This window comes from Copadichromis virginalis, linkage group LG19 (genome assembly GCF_057382275.1).
Source record: "Copadichromis virginalis isolate Kocher_CV1m ecotype Utaka linkage group LG19, C_Virginalis_male_GT1.1, whole genome shotgun sequence".
Lineage (NCBI taxonomy): Eukaryota > Metazoa > Chordata > Actinopteri > Cichliformes > Cichlidae > Copadichromis > Copadichromis virginalis.
The window spans coordinates 11,415,182-11,440,242 of NC_140636.1; the positions used below are offsets into that span (position 1 = coordinate 11,415,182).

Sequence of the window (25,061 nt, forward strand, 5' to 3'; positions counted from 1 at the left end):
AAAAAATTTCCCTGCTGAAACCCCCTCTGTCTGTCTCTGTCAGACAGCTGTTACTTTGTCAGTCGTCCTCAATCTGATGCTAACCCACAATCGCAAAGGCAACAAGCAGCTGCCTGCCATCTTTTTTTTTCTACCCTTTTTTTTTTTTTTTTTTTTTTTTTAAGCTAGTATCAGTCCAAGGTCTTGGTTTATCAGAGAGAGAGAGAGCTTGTCATTTGACATATAAGACGTTATATCGAGTGTCAAGCAGAGCAGATGTTGCCTTGCTTGTGGGTTTGTGACATGTAAACTCAGCTGACTGACAGATATTTTCCTCATGTGTATGCTGGGCAATGATGAAAGCACTGACTCTAAACAAGACACTCGCATACACAAACAAATGCACATGCAGCAGATCAATGAAAGTGATGAGGCGTATGTGTGATACTGTGCTAACCAGATCTGACTTCCTGCTTGCAAGTCGACAGCTTCCTGATTTCTGAAGAATGTTATCAGGCTTTTTTTTTTTTTTTTTTTTTTTTAATGTTTCTCTTCCTGTGAGAGTGGTTTTGAAAGTCACTTCTGTTTAAGCACTGTTTGTATATATTTAATGCACACCTAACACTAATTATAAATGTGGCCATACTGAAAATAGTATTTAAAACAGCAGTTTGGGCTTGTTTTTAGGTCTGTTTCTGTGCATTTTTGTGTTCTGGTAACAGTTTTGATGCTTTGATGAAAAGATAAACTTGCAAAACAAAAACATGCATTCATGTTATGTTCCGGATCTCTATATACACTATGCAGAGAGGCAATAGTATTCAAATCCTCTCACCTTAATATGTATCATGTTGATGTGTATAGACAAATATGCATGAAGTCTCAGTAAATGGAGACGTAATATGTATTCATGCAACAGCAATTTTAATAACATAAGCTGACATTTTGAGTTTAAGTTAAAAAAAATAAATAAAAACGCCCCATGCACTAGTATTCAGCTCCCAACCTCAGCACTCCTGAAGCTCCTTTTTACCTCCATAGACCTTGATTGACCTCTAATGAGCGTTTTTTGGTAAGACAAGCTTCAGACGTCTCTCTTGTGAAGTCTTTGCCTTTTGTTCCCTTCCAAAAGCTTCCATCTTATTGAAGTTGATGGCTTCCGTGCTGCAAATGCTCTCCTTAAATCCCACCAAAGATGTTCTTTGGGATCGAAATCTGCAGCCTAAGAAGGCTGCTCCAGGCTATTCTTTTGCTAGACAAACCAGTGATCCATGTGGCCAAACAGTTCCTGTTTTGTTTTGTCACTCTGCAAAACTGTCTCCTATCACCCAGCAAGCATTTCAGAATTTCTTCTGATATATCACCGCCGACCCTTGTTTTGCTTCTCGGTCAGGAGTGGGATGTATTAAGTAACCCACGAATGCCTTGTTTGTTAACTGATCTTAGTGTGCTGAGCACCGACGCATTTGTTTCAGACTTATCAAGGTTATCAGTTAGACATGTTTTTCTACATTGTCCTCACAAATCTACACTTGTTCAGAACAGTTCTGGCTGTTTGTATCTGCTGTGGTATTTTCTAGGAAGGTCTTTGGTGTCTTGTTATACTCTCTACCTTTTTGGTGAAATGAAACTGTCTTTACTCTTTTCACTCTCAACTACAAAACAAACAGCACTTTTTCACCAGCTACATGCTTAATTTTATCTTGACATACCTTCTCATCATATAGAGTAGTTTTATTATTCATTTTCATAAGTAATGTAATTTTTGGAAAGATGGAATATTTTCATGTTAATATCAACATTTTATCTACAAAACTCAAAGTTAAGACGCATCTGCTATAATTGTTGTTCTAGAGCTTATATTTTGTCAGTGACTGGCACTCAGTACCATAGAACTACAAACCACCAAATACACATACAGACACCTCCATTTTTTTCTTCGTGCCTGTATAATACTAGCCAGGCCTGTGTTGCTTTTTTTAAAGTCTTTATTCTGTATTTAGTGATGATGGGAACAAAATTCTACGTGGATACAGAATTTGTTAAACAAACATATGTGAGACACGTAAGACCCGGAAATGCATAACGTTGCATTTGCAGAGAAAAGATTAAATGAAAATAATAAATCTTTGTGTGACGAAGTTTCTTTTAGGTTGGCTTACCTTTTAAGGAGGAGACGGGGTGCATATGTACATAAACTATGATCATTATAGTAAGAAGTTGTGTACATATAATAATTTACTATGTATTGTTGTTCTGTAGTGGTATACAGTTCAGTTTAGTTTCATTCATTTTGCACCACATCACAACAACCTGTGTTTTATACTTCAGGGTAAAGTCCCCAACAATCAGGCCACCCCCTATGAGCAACCACTTAGTGGCAGTGGGAAGGACTACTCCTTTTTGACAGGAAGAAACCTCTGGCACAACCAGCCATCTGCCGCCACCAGTTTGGGAGGGGGGGGGAATTGAGCCTGTTTAGGTTTCAGATCAGCCTCAGTCTCTAAAATATCCCTAAATATATTTAGCATTTTTATTTTTAAGACATCACACGTTAGACATTTCATGATTATGAAACTAATGTTGTTTATGAAAGTGCAAAATGAGGAAGTCATACATGGAATCGGGCAGTGAATGAACCTGCTGCATCTTTTCATCTTTTTTTTCAGTGACCTTTACTTATCGGTCTGAGTTGACACAAATTAAATATATCACTTTCATGTTCTTTGACAATAAAATAACCTTTATGACGACTAATAAACCTGTCCCTAAAGGACCACTGGCTCTAAATCAGTTGCATCTGACAGCACATGTGTGTGTCTTTAGCTCATGATAACAAATAATTCAAATTTATAGATTAGTTGTAGATGGCCTTAGTGCTACTAATTTCAACTATAATATATTGCAGGGTTTTCTGCCATTGATCATATTAGAGTTAGATATACCGAAGCCAGACACTGCATAAAAATATAAATCAACAAAAAAGGCTGTGCAAATCATTTTACCCCTATGTCTAACTGAATAATTCCCTATTTTAAAAATTCACAAAGAGACATCATTCTTTCTGTTTTTCAGAAGTAAAGATGAGTGGGTGCTGGAGAAATATGCAACAATTTAAAATTGCAAAGAAATAATTTTGTCATCTGCTTTACATAATATTATTAAGAGTGCAGGAATTCAGATAACTTCCTCTAAATAAGAGTCTGAAAACAGTATTGAATATCCATGATCTTTAGGGCCTCAGACAGTACTAAAACACTTCTGTATGTAATCACTGCATGGGCTCGGAGAGACATTTAAAAACAAATTTGTTGGTGCATCCATGCATGCAAGGTAAAGCACTACTACAATGCATAGACAGTGTTGGGGAGTAACGGAATACATGTGCCGGCGTTACGTATTTAAAATACAAAATATGAGTAACTGTATTCTGTCACAGTTACTGTTTAAAAAGGTGGTATTTAGTATACAGTTACTTTGTTGAAATGCAGGGATTACACGGCGGCCTTTTCCTGTTTCGTATGTTAGGCTATGCCCTCTCTATTTTTGATAATTCCACGCTGGAACAAAACACGCATTAAGAGACTAAATGCCTGCCGCTAGCAAAGTAAAGCTATTTTTCCGCTACGAGCCCGACACAGAACCCGACGTATTAGCCAGAGGCCCCTTTACTGCGGTTCGGAGCCGCGGACCTGTTTTATATATGTGCGGAATAGTTTTCTATACAAGATCGCTGCAAAAAGTGCAGCCTTACCTAATGTCCACCCTACTGTTACTCATTTTATATTAAGATTTAAAAATCTAGTTGGTGTTGGTATGGCGAGTATTCTTCAGTAATAGTAAAGAATCACACAGCAATAGTACATTCATATAATTGTAAAAAGCTTAATAATGTATTAAGTAATCCAAAGTATTCAGAATACATTACTCTCATTGAGTAACATAACAGAATACGTTACAAAATACATTTTGGGACATGTGTTCTGTAAAGATTTAAACATTTTTCTGGTGTCATATTCAAATTGATCACATATCTGTCATCTTATTTCTCAGCTTTAGTTGTCTTTAACTGAAAATAGTCAAACATGAAAGTGTTTAAATTATTTTCTTATTACTGAGGTTTCATTTTTCTTTACATTTTACACAAGATTTCAGCTGTCTGGGGAAACAGGGTTATATTTGGATACAAAGCCCTCATGAAGGGAAGTTTAGTGTCTCACAACAGAGAAATCTTCTTGGTGTATTTTCATTGATCTAGCAAAGCCGGCAACATGGATAACGTGCATTCCCTCCAATCCTTCTAAATCTCTTCCTGCATCTGTCAGTGCCAAACAGCTCAATACAAGCAGAGCACATGAATCTTCATGATGCTGCTCCTGATCACAACACTCAGAGTAAGACACAGTTCAGAGAAGCACAGCATCCACAGGAGGCTGGCATGATGTGACACATAAATAAAAGAGCAATCAACAGAGCAACCCTCCAGGATACAGAAAAAAAAGATTTGGCTTTGTTCAATAATTTTCTAAACATCTCTGTCTGTGCTGATATGCATTTCATGAATCGTTTTTGTTATAGATGGCCTTAGTGCTACTAATTTCAACTATAATATATTACAGGGTTTTCTGCTATTGATCATATTATTGGAGTGAAGCCAGACACTGCATAAAAATATAAACAACCCCCTTGGCGTTCGTACTTGCGCTTCGCTGTTCCACTTGAACGACGTATTGTTGTTACGTCGTTAGTTAGCAATTAGCCTATAGCCTATCGTTCACTCAAAAGGCCCAATGGGTGCTTCAACATATGAAAATTTTTGACTTACAAAAGGAAGTCGGGAACGAATTAATTTCGTAAGTCGGGGTTCCATTTGTACAAAGTTGGGGGGGGGGGAAACACAAAAAATGCGAGAAACAAATCTAGGACTGAATGCCAAGTGAAACCATGAGAAACACTAAGCTTCCAAGTAGGATGTATATCTTTCACCCTTTTAACCTCTAGGTATTATACATTGCTGTAGCTGGTCTTTAGTACACTGATGTCATTGTGCATAAATTAGAGATACAGTGATATCGGATGAATTTTCCCATTTTTATTTGACACCTATGACTTGTACTTACTCAGTTATGAGACTAACGTCACGTTTATATAAAAAGGCTTGTTGTTTTATGGCTAAAAGAAGGTTAATGAAGCCATAATGATAGTTACATTATCATCATCATTATCTTCATTATAGCTAGGAGAGAGACGCATGTGCGAAGACGAGTAAAAGAAAAATGATTATGCAGATTATGACGCAGGAATACTAGCACCACCTCAGGCTGCTAAGCGGTGAGCATGTCTGTGTTTACAGGGTTTATTTTGCTGCACATGTAAAATGACTAAACAGTAGAAAAAATAACAGATGTCACAGTTAAGCTGAAATAAAGCTGGCTATGCAAAAATATAAAAGCTACATATTTCAGTGCATCCATGTTCGTCGTCTGCTATTCAAGATATGTTTGATGTAATAGCTGCAGATAAACGGGCTGCATGGGGATGATGCATATGTGTGTGTTGGGTACAAAGATGAGAAAAATAATGTTTGCATGACTGCCATAACAATCCAACACATACCCTGGAGAAGCAGAGGATAGTTCAGTAGCAGGATGTTGGTGAATTATGCCACATACATTTTTTTCTTTAGCACAAAAAACTCAGATGACAGAACTGATTTTTTTTTCCCCCCTAATGCTTGAGGATAAAGTGTTAGAAAGAAAGCCTGGAGAATAAATACCACTAGGGTGTTTAGTTTTACAAACTTGCTTCTGCTGACTTCTTTTATGCATCAGAATGAAACGCAACCAAAAATGTTCCGATAAGCAGACTTGTCACAACCGATTTTTCTTTTTTTTTTTCCTTGTGCAGTGACAGTTATCATAAGAAATCACAAAAATATCTTACATTAGTAACCGATAGGTTTTAATCATGCAGGTTTTCTAAGGAAGTACAGGGAGCTATTTTTTTTTTTGTATTTTTTAGTTATGAAAAGTTATGGGAAATGTGTAAATATCTTCTTAAAAAGACATTTTATGTATGTGTACATTTATCATACAACCAGCTGCATGGCATAAATTTTGAAGCAGTATAGAAGTGCAAGAGTAGCTTAGCATAACACAAATACTGGGTAGCTATCGCTGTGGCTCTGTCCGCATGTAAACAAGAATCTATATGCCTGCCAACACTTGAAAAGCAAATAACGATTATTAGAAAAGCTAAACATAAAAAAGGACAAGGTAGATTTAAGAGGGTGTATGTGCTAGCGACCAATGTATACAGCTGATATTCTTTCTTTCAGACATACAGAATATAATAAGATTTCCTTAACATTCGTTCTGTGTAATTGCTTACTTGCTTTTACGCTTTGCTTAGATCAGCTCATTGTTGTTTCTGCACATATTTTGCCAACAGGGAAGTTGCAGAGTGCCTTCAGGTGGATAAATTATGCAGTTTCGACACTCATAACTTGGCTGAAGGGTGATTCTCCGGCGTCTTATTTACCTTTTAAATTTTCATTTATCTGCCTTTATGAATGCCAATACCAGCATGACTATTGAAAATACAGACCCACTAGTTAATCTGTCAGATATACTGTGTTGGTGACTATTTCTTAGTAAGTGAAGCAAGATAGTTAGACACATGCTTTAAATGAAATAATTGAGATTCAAAGCTTTATCTGGTCAACTTGAGCCATGATTTCCAACCATTTACAGTACTGTGCAAAGGTTTTAGGCATGTGTGGAAAAAATGCTGTAAACAAAGAATGCTTCCAGAAATATAAATGATTGTTTATTGGCCCCAAATATATCCTGCAGCAGGACAACGACCCCAAACATACAGCCAAAGTCATTAAGAACTATCTTCAGAAGTACTAGAAGAACAAGAAGTACTAGAAGTGATGGTATGGCCCCCACACATCATCGAGTGTGTCTGGGATTAATGAAGAGACAGAAGGATCTGAGGAAGCCTACATTCGCAGACGATCTGTGGTTGATTCCCCAAGATGTTTGGAACAACCCGGAAACAGAGTTCCTTCAAAACTTGTGTGCAAGTGTACCTAGAAGAAGGCAAAGGGTGGTCACACCGAATATTGATTTTATTCATTCCATTTCTCTTTTGTTCATTTGCTACATTTTGTTGATTGTAAATAAAGGATTAACACTCCCATTTTTGAAAGCATTCTGTGTTTACAGCATTTTTTCTCATCTGCCTAAAACCTTTTGCACAGTACTGTAGCTTCACTGCACTTTAAAGGTATAAAAATGTATCAGTGGTCTTTTGTATGTTTTCAACAGGTAACGGTTGGTTTAGAAACTATTTGAAATCATGGAAAAAAAAAAAAAATCAACACAGCATTAACCATATCAGTCAAAGTGCAGGAGGTGAAATCTTAAGAAGATTGAATGTATGCATGTGTGGCAGACTGAGGCAGGAACCTGTATGGATTAAAAAAAGTTGATTGTTTTGAGGATAAATGAATCCCTGGGTCTTTTAACTCTGAAATTGTTTTGCTTTGTGTGTCCTATCCCAAGAGTGAAAGAGCATTTTGTGTAATTAAAGTTGCATGCTGTATTTGTATGCTAGATGTTGTCACATCAAAGAATCCTTTCCAGAAGAGAAAGCTGTTGTAAGTCTTTACTTCCCTCTTCTATGACAGTCGCCATGTTAAAAGAGGCACTCGGTTCTTGTATAATGATTTTTTTTTTTTGTCTGTGTGAAAGTGGTTGTGTATGTGCTTGTGCACATCTGTGAGTATTTGTGCAATTTCTTTCCCAGTGTGTGTGTCCCTTTGTCCAGGATGCTGTGATTTTTAGTAGTCAAATCAGAAAACTACCCGCGCGACGTGCCGTTGATCTGTGGTTATGGGATGAGTATGTAAACATGTTTGCTTAATGCTCAATAAGAGCCTCACTGAAGTCTGGTAGCATGGCAGGGCCACCTCTCTTCCTTCACAATGTCTCAATAACCTTCAAAGTATCCCTGCTCCATATCTCTCTTTTTTTCTGCGCAATCCGCATGCTGCACACATCCACAGGGCCGCGTGACAAACACTCTGAAATGTTGTACTCTAAATTCCCTCAGTGCATTTGTAGTGGAGCTCTTCACCAGATTAAGTTTAATTCCAAAATGAGATATCCACCATTTTAAAAAATGCTGCACACCACCAATGCAAAATGAGTGCTGGCCTGGAAGCGAAACTCAATGTGGATTATCGCTGAATGTATTAGAAAAGTCAAGACCTTTGCTGATGAAAGGATGTGCACTGCTCATAATCACTGCCTGTTAACATGTTTTAGATGTAATGAAGGAAGCCCTTGCGTTTTACTGATAATGTTTCTTCCTTAGGGGAACTCTTTGCCTTCTGGTTGAACTACATGGTCATCCAATTTATGCTCACTTTTAGTCTGATCATTGTCCTGCACTGAGTGGAAAATTTTGCTATCAAAATCTTATATTACAAGGTCTCATTGCAAGTTGATCTATGTACACAAGAAACAGAGATACACATGTTTGTGCTGATGAGGCAATTAAGTAATGGGAAAATAATGAAACTGATGTGTTATACAGGGGTTGAGTTTTTTGGGCTTGGAATTTTTTTTTTTTTTTTTTTTTAAATGACATTTTTGTCTGACAACTTGGTGACAGAGCAACAAAAAGTCTGCAACTGCAACTCTTGCCACACATTTCACAGCTCATCTTCTAGCATTTCCCCTCGATGATCAGTTTTGACAATATACACCATTCCTCATGGTCAAAATAAGCATTTTTAAACCTTCTCAATCTGTACAATACCTAAAATAAGTTTTACAAATTTTTGTTATTTGTATTCCTCGGTTCCCACACCCATACCCAAATGGTAATATTTGTTTCATCTGTATCACATTTGCATTCATGGCTCTCCTTGCAGTAGGCAAACAAAAGTGTTTCCCTCATTCACTTTTGTACAGCGTATTTTATTTCTGGCGTCTAGCAGCGCATTTTTTCTTATGCAGCTTTCAGCCTGGTATATGTGCTCAGACTGAATTAAAATGTAAATGTACACAGAGTGTGCTTTATAACAATCCGTACGTATAACCATCAACAAAATATGTCAAGATCAAAATTGCAACTCTAAAATATTTTCTAGTGATGCGTGGAATTTCATTTAATGTAACGCTGCTGTATTTTTCATCCTGTGGGTACCATGAATGTATTAGTACCTGCTGTTTCTTGAAAGCAAGATGCAAAATAATAGGACATTGGTTTGGCACTTAATGATTAATAAAGTACCAAATGCAAGGGATAGACTTTCAGGAGACAGCTGACCTAGATGGACAGGGCTTTTTTTTTTTTTTTTTTTTAATCGAGAGAATGAATAGATGGGCTCATTAAGAGCTAAATGTGGTTTGTTTTTTTGTTTTTTTTTTTAAACTGTATACTGCAGAGCTATAGTTTAATTAAAAAATAAATATTTGATGACTGGGTGGATCATCTTTACAATAAATAGACCGTACTCGTTAGGATAAAGTTCATGTCAAGGACAAACATATTTTAGGCCTTCCTGGGTTATTTACGTGTGCGCATGCAGTGTGTTATAAGAAGTCATTGTTACATCTTCTAGCGGCCATTACAGAACAAATACTTTTTCTTGTAAGCAAATAATCCGTGGATTACTTTGTGTTTTACCTTTAAATGCATAGATCTTTTCCATGTATAATAACCCTGAATGACAAAGAGGTCTGAAAATGATGCGTATTTGTATTCATAACATTTCTCATACCAGCAATTGCTGTGTAAAAATAATAACGAGTAATTGCTCCCTGCCGGGCCTGTTACCGTTGCCTAGATTCAGCTCAGTAATTACAGTCTTTCTCTGTTTTGCTCTCACAGAGGCGCCTCCCTCTGGGATGTCCAAGAATGGATACTTCTTTCAAGAAATGGGTGAGTGTGAACCACCAGCACAAGGACAAAATTTTCAACATTTGTTCCTCTTCCACTGTGTATTAAAAATGGAAAGAAAAGCATGGAACCTAAAAGCCTAATCCTCAAAGTGAATATAGCCGCTGTCATCGACGTCTTTGAACATCTTCCTACCAGTAATGTGTATTGTGTAAGGTATATTTAGAGTGAAAGATGTGATTTAAGGATTGGAGCTGCAGCACACGTAAAATTAAAAACAAAAAAACAACCCAAACCTCTCCCAGCTTACACACACTACTCCATTTGGATATAAACAACAAACTTTGTGTTATGATAACGGCAGTTTCATTACCTTCAAGCCAAGGAGAAGCTCCCAATTAGTATGTGCAGCACAGGCAGTCAAGACAGAATACACTTGCATTGGATCTCCCCGTCTCCCCCAGCCAATTATTCCCCTCCTGCAACACACCGTCTCATTCGGCACATTCACAGAAGACCCCCTGCCGCAGCTCAACATAAATGTCTTTATTATGCGACCTTTTATCAGATATTAATGTAATTACAATACTGTTGGCAAGTAGGCATTACAAACCACTGTTATCTTTACTGGTTCATTAGCAAAGGTTGTTTTGGAACGTCAGTGCTCTTGTTGTGAACTTTGCAATTAAAGGGTGAATCACGGTCGCACAGTAAACAATATTTGAAGTGTGTCTTGTGCTGCAGAAGCAGCTCTGCTGTGCATATGCTATCTGTGTCATTTAGTTCTTTGCTGTGGTGTTAGAAGTGAACAGGTTACTGAGACACAGTGGTGTTATTCACCAAACATGGCAGTTATGTATCTTTTTTTTCTCCAAACACGAAGCAAGAAAGTTCCAAACTTTCTTTTAATGATCCGATCATGCTACCGTGTGATTGTTGTTTCTTTATGTCCCACGGCGTCTCAAAGGCAGCAGCAAAACCCTGCACACCGTTTGAAGGATGCACATCAATCGTTTAACGTTTTCAACATTCCTCGTCCCTTAGCTCTTGTTCTTTCTAGATGTTGTATTCACCGATCAAAGTTCTGCAGGGCAGCATAGCTTTACATTTAGGAAGCAGTGATTCGTTTATTTCAATCATAGTTTATTTATTTTTAATACAAGAAGCTCTAATTGTGACGTTTTGCATACTTGGAGTTCTAGTTATATGTTATATAAAGATAAATTACATGATTGCTACATGGAGAGATTGGAATATTTTTCATGCATTAGTTTATAAATAAGTTTTAATACATTTCCCTAAAATTAATGCCATTCCTTTTTTTTTAACCCTCTAATTTAGTGCTTGCAGTTTAGCAGTTGCTTCTCTCCTCCAAGGTGATTTGAAAGTCAGAGCCCAGCTGGTAAGTCTGAGGCACAGAGGGATGCAGGGAAGGCAACTACACAGTGAAGTTCAAATAATGTCAAATGCTGAGGGTTGATCCTGATGCAAGACAAACTGAATGAACTGAAATTTGGGGCTCCTCACGTATAAGGTCAGCAGATAAAGAGCAAGTGAGATATTGTTCTTGTCGCATCAAGCCGATCGCTGGATGATATTTGGGAGCCCACCAGTTACTGGAGCTTTGGATTTAAGGGGGCCGCTGTCTCGGGAAGAGGGAAAGGAATGAGTCATCCAAACAAGCTCCAGGCTCAGTCCTGTGATGCTTTCCAACATGCAAAGTCCTGACCGTTACACACCAAAACCCTGCGAAAAACAGCGTTTACCTGCTGATTCATAAAAGACTCGTCATGTCTCACTTGTCTAACAGCTTAATTTTCTTAATATTCTTTGACAATTTGTGGCATTTTTAGGTTTTTAGGCATAAAGGACCGCTGCTTGCAGCTATTTGTGCGTTACACTAATTGAAAGCACCTTTTAGTAGTTGTTGCTGCTTCCATTGACATTAAAACACTACTCTTATGTATTCATATGAACAGGAGAGGAATCGTGAGCTGAAAAAACAAATTTCAGCTTTTGCACCTTAAAGGGCACATCCTGTACACTGGTTTTGTTTGACTAAGTCTGGATATTTTGGACATTGTCCATCCGAAAATGGTTAGATTCATCTCTTAATGTACACCGACACAAATTTTAGGTCCATAGTTTGCCTATTTTAAAAGATGTAGAGGAAGGAGAAGTATTTGGTATTTAGACTGATAGTATGTATACATGTCAGTGTTTTAAGGTGTATATTACACCTTAAAACACTGACATGTATACGACTAGTTATGTCTAATAATATCTAGACATAACTTTTTTTTCCTGTTTTTCACTTGAACACACTGTCATTCTCAACCATATCATCTGACAATGAAAGAGACTGTCTGGAAGAAAGAAGCTCTCTAGTCATACTTCAGGTGACACTTGAGCAATATTTTCTTATAATTTTCAGGGTTTTTGTTTTAATCAGCAGATGTTTATTACAGTCTGGATGGTTCACTGACTGTCAGATGAGTTGTCACAGAGAAGCATAATTGCTGTAATAATTTCCTGTCACTGTCTAAAGCTTTACCTTTTTTGAGTGATTTTTGGACTAGATTTATTTTGTGAAAAACTTCACTCAGAAATTTTATTTATTCCTTTCACATTCTTTTATTTATTCCTCATTTTGAAAGTGTGCCATAAACATCTACAAAGCACTAAAATAAATTTGACTGTTGGATTTTGTGACTTTGGCTGAGGATAACAACAATAATTAAAGTCAGTTTGCTACCCTGCCTGGTAGCCGGTGAAGTCCAGGAGGTGACCCTGTGCTGTTGTGTCCCCAGAGCAGCGGGAGGTGGAGCAGGAGGAGGGCAGCGAGGGCCGAGAGGAGGGACAAGATTCGCCGATCGCCTGCGGAGATGACATCCACCTCTATGACAACCAGATCAGCCCTGGGCCAGGTCAGTACAGAGAGAGAGAGAGAGAGGGAAAGAAAGTGAGAGGGCAGCAGGGGTTAGAGTATGCAGTCTGGACAAGGAGGAAGAAAAATAAACTTGATGAAGCCACTGATAAGGATTTTTAAGTGAGTTGGAAATTAAAGGCGATAGACTCCATAAATAAAAATAATTCTTTGGTTTTATAGAAAAGCTGAAAGCTTGATCTGTTGTTTAATCTGTAAAACAAACTGTTAGAAAGAAAATGCTAAAGATTAACTTAAACCTCATCAAATATTAATTTAACACTTTTGTTAGGTTTAAACAATACTGTACATATAAGATTCGAATATACTGAACCCACAGGCAAATCCCAGGATAATCTGCAGTCCCCTGCAATAGTTTCTGCTCGTGTTCAGCTGAGCTTTCTCTTTTAGTTTTGCAGCCATTAGTTTACTTTTGGTTTCTTTGTCACTCACATCAACATCATTACCAGCTGCAACAAGCATCATGTTTTAGAAAAAAAGCTGTGTGCCCTTTTACCAGCACCAGATAGCAAAAAACAGAGTCGGAGACCACCTTCTAAAAACATAGTGGCACAACTAACAGCAGCTAAAGTGAGTCTTATCGCAATCATGACACGTGCTAAACTGGCCGGACACATGAATCTATGTGAATGCCAATATGTTGTTGAAGTTGTTAGTAAGTTGATATGGATACAGGTGGACATACAGGTAGAAAATGAGAGACAATTAAGCTTCATAAGGGTTAACATCTTGTCTCACTGACTAATGTTGTTTATACAGTCACCAGCATCAAACTCATTCTGAATCTGGTGCTGTCAAACTTTGCCTAGGGCTTGAAAATGCTACATGCATAAGGAATTACATCCATAAACTGTCAGATACAGAGTACATACATATATAATACATGTTATCTATTAGCATTTTATGACAAGGAACATTTTTTTCATCTTTTAAGCTAAACATTTACATGAAAGTTGAAGTTTACATGAAATAAATAAACTTGGATAGGTGGGTTTTTTTTAAAGGAGACCACTGTCTTCCAGTCAGCATAATCATAATCAATACAGCATCATATAGGAAGGAAGAAAAAGAAAACCTGTTGAATAAAGCCGCGTGAGAAACATTTCAATAATTTCTGTGGAGTTCTGGTGGGCGCTGCCCTTCCACAGACCGGTGGCATGATGGTGTTGACTTGATGGACGGCTACTCAGCTGCAGGTGCAGATGATTTTGACCCCATCACCACAATCCCGGTGGGTCAACCCAGGTTATTGTTGCCATGGTAACAGTCCCAGGTGCACCATAGGGAGAGGAGGAAAGACGGAGATGCCCATTTGCTTTGAATGTGACAGGTGACCATGCCACTTAGGCTGGGTCTCCATACATAGTAACACTTAAGGCATCTGACAAGAGAGCTGTAGTGGTGCAAGCTGGGGACAAGTTAGAAAAACAAAACGGCTGTGATAATGCTCTTCTTCACGTTGAACAGCTTGTACTTATGTCGGGCCTAAAATAAAAGCATAAAATACCTCATTTTTACTCACCTCAATTATCGGTTTTGTATCTGTCTATACGCCAGTGTGACAGTCAGTTCCAGACTAATGAACTATCAGGATGAACAAAACGGGAAGCATTTATGGAATTGATTGAAAAAAAATTAACTTTATATCCAGTGTCTTCAGTAAATTATAAAACTGCTGACAGCCTTCCCAAACATCCAAGAATTATTGCAAGGGGGTAGATGCTACAGTTAAGTATAGGTAAGTCTATGGAAGGGTAGGATGAATTGATATAATCTCAAGTTATGTAATTGTCTTCCTGTTCATCCTTAATCTCAGTGAGTATGTTCACATCCTGAGCTCCAGTGATTTGTGTAATATTCCTCTCTCTCTATACAGCTGTAATATGTTGAAATCTCGCTGCTGTCAAAATTCTCACCTGCAGGTGCAGAATGTTTGTCATGCACAGCAGTTCCTGCTCACAGATTTTCAGTGCATTACTCATTGACAGCACAGCTGAATGCTGATTAGAGTGTTTTGTTTTTGTTCCTGGCTGCCCCCAGCCTCACAAGTGTAGCTGTCACATACATTTGATCCCAGTATCATTAGTTGTTTGCATCTTATTTTTGCTTTTAATTTGTGTCACAAATTATCACAGACCACTGTGGAATATGTCCACCATGTCAAATTAATCTAAGACTGACTAAGACTTTTAATCACATCCTGTCTGCCTGAATAAGCAGTGGTTTGGAAAAGCAAATAACTCAGTGATTACGTCATACCAAGAGACAGCAGCTCCTATCTTAATCTAATTTTAAAAACATCTGTCTGTTTAATTAATTCATGAGAAAATGTTTGTTTCAAATGTATCTTTCCAGCCCGTTTTCTAGGACAGCATTCAATTGTGTGTAACTCCACCATATTCACCATTATATGTTTTTATATATATTTAACTAGACCGTTTCTACCTTCCTACCAATCAGTCTTTAGACCAGATGAGATGAGCAGCAGAAAGCAGTATAATGAGCATGAAAGTCAGAAAGAAAGTTGGATGTGGCAGCACAATGAATTAAGCAGAGGATCTTGATCTTGGAGAGTGGGGTTTAAATTCCATGTGAGGCCAAAGGTCAACAATGAAAAAGTCCTCTTATTTTTAGGTGTATTAAGCACGGGCACAGGCATGTGCTGTGCTTAATCTCAAAAGAGCAAGAGCTGCAGGAGGAGGGGTTTCTATTTTCATTTTTATTTCCCCTTTCTTGATTCATGCCTGGTTTCAGAACATTACTGACAAACGTGGCCTTTATCAGTAAAACCCTTTATCAGTTCTGAGGTTTTACATACCAAGACATAAGACAAATAACCCGTTTCTTAAAATTACATAAATAAAACGTCAAATGAATAACAAAACGTGACATATTACACTGTGTCATTATTTATTTAGCAAAAATGAAGCCAAAATACAGAAAATGTGTAGTGAGCCAGGTGCTGATATTTGATGGCACTCGAATTAATCAGCAGCAGCAGTGACCGCGTCTATAAAAACGCTTTGGCAGTTTGCACTTCTGGAGTATTCAAATGTGCATTTATACAAAACCAAGAAAGAAAGATATCACCAACTAAAACAAATGTTCTCAAATGAAAAACATTCAAGACAGCTGCTGATCTTCCCAGAACTGGATGTCCAAGCAAACCCACTCCAAGGTCAGACAACGCTCAGTGAAACTGCAAACACTGAAGTTATCTACAAGCATCTGGTGGATGGGGTTTGTTTTGCAGCCACAGGGCCTGAGCACCTTGAGTCCACCAAGAAGAACTCTGTATACCAAAGCATTGCAGAGCTAAAGGTTGACCAAATTGGGTCAATCAGCGGGACAGTGACCCAAGCACAGCACCAAATCTACAACAGAACGGGTGTGCAGAGATCTGTGTATAAATAATAATGTCTGCAAACTTCAAAAAACTGAAGCAGGAAGGGTGGGTTAAACTTGCTTCATGACTTTGCAGAGACCGATAGTCACACAGAAAACCATTACTTCAAGTTATTGCTGTTAAAGGTGGTTCTACAAGTTGTTTCATTTTCTTCAATTCATAGTTTTTGCAAAACGAAACAAAAAACCCAAACAACAGCTGACATTGTGTGCTGTTGTTTCTAATACTGATTCCTGGTAATGAATGTCCTGATATGGTAAAAAGAGAGTGCACTTTCTGTCGGTTCTGCGGTACTATTATTCCTCCTTGTACTACAAACTGAATGATCCGCTCCATTATCTCTAATGTAAGAGAAGGGGCCAAATTCCACAGACTCCCTTTTCATTGAAAAAGTAGAGTAAGGTTTAAACAAAGTTTAGCTAAAACAAATAAATGGATTTAGAAGTTTGAGTGTCTGAGTTTTTGAAAATAGGTGGGTGTTTTCAAAAGTTAGTCTTTTTTTTCTTGTACAAAAAGTGATTCTTTACTGAGCAGTGCCTCAGGGAGAGTAAACCAAAGAGGGACTCGTCAATCTGTCAGTAGATTCAAGTTGGTTTAAGAATTCGGGTGATCCTGTGGCTTTGTGTCAAGCCCACATTATAAATATGTCCAGTACCTTGGTTTCATCATCTGTAAGTTGTGACTTATTGCTAATTAGGAAATGCTGGCACGCTAAACTGGAACAATAAACAAGAAAAACAAACCTATTATAGATCTGCTGTGCCATTATTGTGACTTTAGCATATAGCTACAGCCCCCCAGTGAGAATAGAGTGTTAGTCGTGTTAGTTATCTGCCCAGTCTGTCAGTATACACTGTCACTGAAAGTATCTGAAGAAGGCTCACTGTCTCAACGTGGCTGTAGCAACATCAAAAAAGGTGACTGATGGTGGTTATTGAAGGGAATATTAAAGATATGAAAATGAAGAGGTTACCAGTACTGTTGTATCACAGTAATGCAGACTTGTTTGTTTGTCTCCTTCTGTTATTATATCACTTTGACATGATCTCATCCATTCTTCTCTCTTTGTCATAAAGCTGTCAAATTCCCTCCATAAATACAATTGATATCTTGATTATACATTTTTCAGCCAGCGCTGGGCTCAGTTCCATTTCACTTCAATCAATTTGGCTGAATGCTGATGTGGAAAAGTCACGAGGAAGGACAGCCGTCTTTGACGCTGGAAAAGACATTTTGGTTTTTACCAAGGTCCTGACTTGACCTTGATAACCTGGATCGAAGTTAGTTTCATGAATGTATGATGAGTGTGGAGAGGGGATTGACAAAAATACTTTTTTTTTTCCCCCTCTTTTCTTTTTACTATAAAGATTTGACTATTTATGGATGAGATATCTGCAAAAAGAGTCCAGAGGTAATGCTATGTTTTCTAACTTGGGTATAGACTGTCTTAAGGTAGTCAGTCTAATCTTTTTATAGTTAATACTTTTATACAGAAGTAATAGTGCAACTTCTTTTAAGACCTGGGTAGGAATTGGACATTTTCATGAAAAAAAACCCTAAGAAAAAAACCTTTGGGGTGTGTGATAAACAGAAAGAGTAAGACCTGCCTGAGACGCTGACTCATGTGGTATTAACAGTAATGACATACATGCAAGAACATTAGTTTTCTTAGGTTAATGTTTAAGGCGTCGTTTTAGGTTTATATTATTTTTCAGTTTTTTTTTTCAGGTATTAAATATAAATACCCGCAACAAAGCCTCTTAAATAGGTACTGGTCATATTTGTTTGAAGGATTATAATTGCTTTTGAAAGGGACTGTTGAATGCCTTTTGAAGCCAACAGCTAAAAATACTGTTGTACCTTTACACTATAATCAAACCTTATTGTCCCACTTGTTTTCCACCTCTTTATTGACTGTCACTGCTTCCATGAGGTTTCTTAAAGGAAACTCTGCGATAAATACATTTTTAGACACTCAACTAAGAGTAACATCTGATACTAATTTCCAGTTTGATGCCAAGTGTTCTTGTTCAAAACTCAAGAAGTTAAATAATGAATATTTTTCATTTTAATCTGTAAGATTGTTGACCTGTGGGTAAAATCTGCCAGATGCAGATGTAATCCATGAATCCTTTTTAGGTTTATAGTTTCATCTGGTGCAAAAACACTGGATGTTTAAGGCAGAGTATGGGAGATCCCCAACCTTAGGCTAAGTACAAGGTTGTTAATCTGGTATCCTCAGTCATAGTGGCACATTGCTCAAATAAAGGACACATTTTAACACTTCTTTTACCTAATCCAAAGAAAATGAAATTCTTCTGGATTACTTTAAGCTATATTGAGACATACAGAGTCCATTAGAAGGAGGTGATCATCGGGGACGAGGTAATCTTAATATGAATATTCGAATATCTCCTTACAGCTACAGCCTGACAGCAATTAGAGCCGGAGCTTCCTCTCCCCTAAGGGAACAGATCAGCCTGGCCGTGTGCTTTTTGATTGTGCGGCTTTGATGAACCAAATCCACTGCACATGACACGTGCCCCCTGCTATAGTCTCATCAGAGACAGAAAGGCAGGGGTTGGGGCTCTTTTTTTTCCTACACTGCCTGCAGGGTTTTTGTGGCAAGGTGTTTGGTGTTTCGATCAAAGCCCCTCACCCTTTTCTGCAGACTCACACTCAAACGCGTTCACTCGTCGCAGGATTATTTATAATATCCTGGCACTTTCCTAAGGCTTATTGGCTTGTCAGAGTGTATGTGCGCGCGTGTGTGTCGGGGGGGTGTTCTTGCTTCTTTGTTGCTGGAGGGAGGAGTTAAAGCACTGATTGATTTCCAGACCGAGTCGACAGTATGCATCACGTGGAGCAGAGGAGGAAAGCCCATGGTAACCTAATAATGTTGTCCCCACAGTAAACGGCGATAACCGTGTTATGTATCTGTGGTGGCGGACTGTTTTATGAGAGTCAGCAGGGTACTGACAGTCTGCTAGTTAAGGGACGGGAGTGTGTTGAAAACCACATTCCCTCCGTTTGTCCCTATATTGTTTTCTAACATAAAAGGTTTTTCCCCTCTTCCCAACACTGGGAAAATCCAAACCTTTGTACTTTATCTGAGCTCTTGCCTTAGCTCCACATGCGCATATTAAAGCCTTATCAGAAGAGAATTTTCAATCCTTATTCAATGAGAGCATTTAAAGACATGCCTCTTGACATTTTCATCACTTTTAGAAAAAAGGGGTCTCAGGCTGTTTTTCTTCGAGTGGCTGTTACTTGTGATTTCAGAATTAATGCCTGTCCTGAAAATACAGAACATTATAATGACCATATTGGTGTTAAAACTTTAACATAGTCTATTCAAACGAAGGAAATGTTGATATTTAGTGGCCCAGGAGTTTAAGACACTGAACACGAAATGGTTCAAAACAAAGTCTGCTTTCATGTTCTGTAATTCTTCATCACTCAATGTCTCATCTTCTGTTTCACCTTTGCTGTCAGTTCTGTAATTTCTTAGTTTTTTTTTTTTAACCTCCTAGGACCTGGCGTCCACATATGTGGACATCACATTTTGGGTTATTTAGACTAAAATACTCAACTTTGCTCTACATGGGCCTGATATCCTCTTACAAAGACATTATACTGCTACTGTTCTATCAAAATTTTAAACAAATATCCTCATATGTGGCTCTTATTTTTCTTAAAAACAAAAATAAGGTAAAAAAAAAATCTGGTAATTCTTTGTTTTTACATTCATCGGGCCCCAATCAGCCCAAATATCAAAGAGAAATTAAAAATGCATGCCATGTAAGAGTTCAGGTCTTAGGAGGTTAAGTATATAAAGTAAAATAATTTGCTAGAACTACATAATGTTGGCTCTAATCTTTTAAAGCAGTTTGCGTTTTCATTTTTCATTTGTGATGATCAATTGCAGAGTGCACTTATGGGTTCAAGCCCTTTGAGCAGATATATATGTGTTCACCCTTATTGTGGATAAATCTGTTTAATATAAACACATGTCAAGTCTTTATTGATGTACACTTTGAGTGTCTAATTATATCGCTTTTTATTTCTTTCTCAGAAACTGACGATTCTGGTTGTGTGTTACTCAATACATCAAGAAGGGTAAGGATGGATGTTTATCAACTAGAAGTCTGATATTACTGTTTATTTATTATATCTATTTGACCTTTTTAACCATCTGTCAGGGCTGCAGAGTATAGCGTCAGAGGCAGATTAAACCCGGAGCAAGTCACCAGCCGATCACACGTCTAACGTAGAGAGTCAATCTGTCATGCTTACATCCACACCTATGTTAAATTCACCAGTTGATTTAATCTACATGTCTTTGGACTGAGAGAGGAAGCTGAAGCATCCAGAGAAAATACTTGCAGAGACGAGGAGAGCATGCAAGCCCTGCACAGAAAGGCCCCAAAATGACCAGAAGATTCAAACTGAGAACGTTCTTGTTCTGAAGCAACAGAACTTCCAGTTCTTTTTCCAGTTAAGGGCTCAGTAATTTAGCAGTACGGGTCAGCAACATATAATGCACCCAGTGCTTTTATCAAGAAAGAAAAACAAATATGATCTAAAATTTTAAGCCTAGTGTATGTAGACCTCTATGAATATACACAGGACCAAAATCTCAGTTGTCAAACTGAATGAGGAACAACTGAAGAAGGCATTTGAAATACCTGCTTACCCACTGCTGGCTGTGCATAAAGGTACAGAGATGATTTTATATTAAAGTAAGTTTGGGCAGTAAATTAAAGAATAAACATCTTTTCCTGATTGGTTTAATATTGAGTCTCATTCTATATGGAACCAAAACGTGCTGCGCTTATTTTCCTATGTGTTTTAACAGCCCACAGTTCCACTGAGCACACTCGAAGTACACCAAGATTTGTAAAAACAATCCAATCTGTGTAAGATGTGCTTGATAAATGAATAGCTCTGCTATATTGAATATTTTCTGTAAAACTGCTAGTGTTAATCTTTTCATGCATCTTTACTGCTGGCTCACTCATTTTGTTACGGGTTAGTTTTGGGGTTTTGCTTAGAGAGTCGCAGTGTTATACCTGTACAATAGCTACATGTTGTGATGGGCTAAAGTAAATTATGCAATTATGAATTATTGCAATCATTTCAAACATAAAATAACTGAATAATGCACATATGGATCTTGCAGGAAGGAAATTGCAATTATTATTTGCCGAGGCAGTTCGGGATATTAAGAATTGCTCTCCAGCTATAGAGGGTCTAAATGAAACATCTGTAATGGTTTTATTGTGCTTGATGATCCTGTAGAAGTGATGGCTAGCCTGAGGACCTTTGTTTTTACCATTCATCTATTTGTGCGTCATTCTTTTCGAATTCCAGCAAACTTTATTTTTGCACTGGATTAAAGCCAGACGTTTTCATTCATGTGGCATCATGAGCCCTCTTTGTAAAGGACTCAAACCCAAAAACCTTAATTTTATGTTTTGATTAAAAGAATTACCTGATTAATTTTGTTTGTCCCCAGTTAAAAGTTGGCAGCAGTCTTGTTAGTCCATATTTTCATAGCAGGGATCTGTCGTTACATCGACCAGGTCAATACTCGGAGCACGTTTTTGACGTCCTCAAGCCACCCTTGAGCAGTTTTGTGGTGGGACGTTGTGCTTTGTCATGCTGTCATGCTGGGGAGGACCATAGCTGCTGTACAGTGCTGCTGCCATGGGTTGGTGGGTTTGTTCTGAACAATCTGAACAATGGTGGTACATCTTAATATTATTCACATGAATGCTTAGACACAAATTTCAAAGCGGAGAATGATAATCTTCACCAGTTCCCTTCACCAATCAGTTTTGATAAGTTGATGGATTTCTGTTAAAATTATGGGCTGATGAGAACCACACAGTGAATGTAGTAGTAGCAGGATGCAGTTGTGGCACATAGAGTATGTGTACTCATCATGGGCATCAGTGTCATGGTAATTTGTGACTTTTAATGATTTCTTTGAACTGTTCTATTTCCAGGCTGCTGTCAAACAAATCATTTTTATGTTTGCAAAGAGAAACTACCAGTTGTAGTGAATCATGGTCCCTAACAAGAATTTAATAGTTCTTGGCCTTGTGAAGGTGAGACCTGGAGTAAAACCTTCAGCACTTCTTATTAAAAGATTTAAGTGAGTGTATGTATATATTTGAGTCTGCATGTTTTGACCACATGCAAATTGGATGAAATTTGCATTTTAAAGCTTTTAAAGATGTACGCTGTACAAGCATTCCACCCTGGAAGTAGAACAGTTGAAAGAAATTATTAAACTCCCCCAAATTACTGTGTCATTCGTGCCCATGATAAGTGCATGTAAAGTTTGGACCACAAATGTAGCCTCTTATCGTCGGCATTGTTTTGTGCAGGAGTCCCACAGTTGAGGCACATATGTTACATGTATAAGAAAAATTGTATTTTTACAAAATTTAGGGGAATAAGATTACTATTACTACAGGTTTGTAAATCATTAGTGATGCAGTAAACAAATGTCTCTGTGCCAATTAGGTAAAAGGGTTTAAAGCAACCCCGAGAGGGCATTAGTTTGAACTGGTGACCAAACCTGTCAAGAGTTAGTCTTCCCCGTTATGAGCCTGTCAGAGATTTCGGTTTGTTGTGCCTCATTCCTACCAACAGCTTGCCTGGTTCTTTTCTCTAATCTCCTCATTCTGTATCACAGTTCCGTTTGTTTGCTCTCTCCCTCTGCTTTTTATTAATTTCACATGTTCCCGTCCTTAAGTCCTAGCCAAGAATTTTGTTATGGATCTTTTTTATTTGCAATGGTCCATAAATAGATTTTCATTTATGCTTGTGCTTGCAGGTGGATATTTTTCACTTCCTTCATGAGCAATTTAAAATATAACCTTTGAATTAACACATGAACTACTGGACCACACATTCTGCCCTGTATGACTCGCTTTATAATTTCTTTTAAAAAGTGCAAAATGAACTCTATTTGTTTCTTACTTTTTTTTAATCATTTCATTCGAGTTGCATAAGAGCCCCAGGACCGATGCTTTCTGTGATTGCACAAACAAAGCAAAATCAAATTTATATAGAGAGCTCTTTGCAGAAATACCTATACATGTTTTTTTCTGTAAAGAGCACGGAGACTTTCTGCTTGGTGCTTAAAAGAAACAGCAGGAAATCCACTCATCTTCAGAATTTCTGTCAATCACACAATCAATGACTGGTGGGTGTCTGGGCTCTTAATGGAGCTGTGTTGGTTTCTTTGTCCAGCCGTCTCCCTTGAGCTGAATCGTGGACAGCACTAGTACAGTTTTGATAAAATTTTGATTGTTGGCAGTGTTCTGCTATTTTGAAGAGCTCAGAAGGATTTAAGGCAATAAACTCAAACCTATTAGGGTTCTTTTATATTTGACTGCAATCCAAAAAGTCAGTAAGATCTTACATCTGCCCTCATTCTGAAATAGGTAAGAAATGTGATCTAATTCTAAAATAAATTGGGGTTCAGCAGTTTGTCTTTAAAGTAACAGTTTGTAACAGTTTTATAGTTATACAGTTTTGTTTTTTAACAACTAAAATCACCTTAAAGGCTTATTTATTGTATTCTTGATTGTCAAAAATGTAATTTGATAAACATTAGATATTATATCTAGAAATTTAATTTCTTTATATCTTAAGATATTAAATAAAAATAAAAAAATATAGATATATATAGATATATATATATAGATATATATTAAAAAAAAAAAATATATATATATATATATATAAACGCTTAGCTCAGTTTTATAGCCAGGGTTTACCCTGATATTCAGTTTACCTTGACAATTTTCAAGCTTTCTTGGTAAAGTGTACTCACATAATTTGTGTTTAGATGCTATATAAATAAAGTTGAAACTGAAAATTGCCTTAGAGAATAAACCCTGCCATATAAACATTAAAACTAAATCTAGTTTTTTTTCCTTTGGGTACAATTCTGCAGAAACTAGGCTAGATGCATTTTGACACTGTTTTCTTCTCTTTTATAATTGAACTTATTTGCATTCTCAACACGGGATCTCGTTTAAAACTATTTCAGACTTGAAATAATTATTGTTTTTCCACAGTATGTGAAGCTGATGAATTTTGAGGAGGAGGTTCGGGCACACCGTGACCTGGATGGCTTCCTGGCGAGGGCCAGCATCTTGCTGGATGAGACAGCCGCGTCCCTGGACGATGTTCTGAAGAGAATGTTGCACCATGTGGGCCAGGACAGCCATGCTTTAGAGCCCGGGTGCAACTTCGAGGAGGTGATGAGCATGCTTTTCACAGATGCAGGAGCACAGGAGGTCAACGGTGAGCAAGGATTCTGTCGACATGCATGTAAACACAGTCATATGTTGTCTAATTTGTTTTGAGATACAGTTGATACAGAGATATGCAAACCACAAGATGGAGAAGTACAATGCATCATCTGTGCCTAACCACAATCAGACCAGGACCCATAGCATCTGACACTTGACCTAAAAACATCTGACGTCTGCACATGTCATCGCCTACCTAAAATTAAATAAATAAATAAGCTGTACCTCAGGCTCTGCAGCAGAATTGTCAGATAGACTTGAGAATGGTTCAAGGAGCTTTGAATACCCAAAGGAACGTTTTTGATGTTTGTACCAAGGATGCCAATTTGACCCACAGCTTTTTTAGGTGGACAAAAATAGCACTCAGCGTGGCGAAAAGTGGATGTTTTACACTTCAACACACCACCATATACTGCACACACAGACACCAATGTTCCTTTTTATTTTTAGGTAGTTTAGCTTTATCGTTTTTACT

General features: G+C 37.7%; 1 protein-coding gene across 4 annotated transcripts in view; it reads left to right on the forward strand.

Moving 5' to 3' along the window:
* The window catches only part of slc4a11 (solute carrier family 4 member 11), a 102,016-nt gene that overhangs the window by 42,628 nt on the left and 34,327 nt on the right, over window positions 1-25,061 (forward strand). For 2 of the 4 annotated variants that reach the window (XM_085441158.1, XM_085441159.1), the window contains exons 2-5: window positions 9,889-9,939; window positions 12,708-12,824; window positions 20,326-20,369; window positions 24,350-24,578. In XM_085441158.1, coding sequence (XP_085297284.1) covers window positions 9,889-9,939; window positions 12,708-12,824; window positions 20,326-20,369; window positions 24,350-24,578 — 441 coding nt within the window. The remainder of the gene's footprint in view (window positions 1-9,888; window positions 9,940-12,707; window positions 12,825-20,325; window positions 20,370-24,349; window positions 24,579-25,061) is intronic. The other 2 variants (XM_085441161.1, XM_085441160.1) reach the window with 1 other exon arrangement.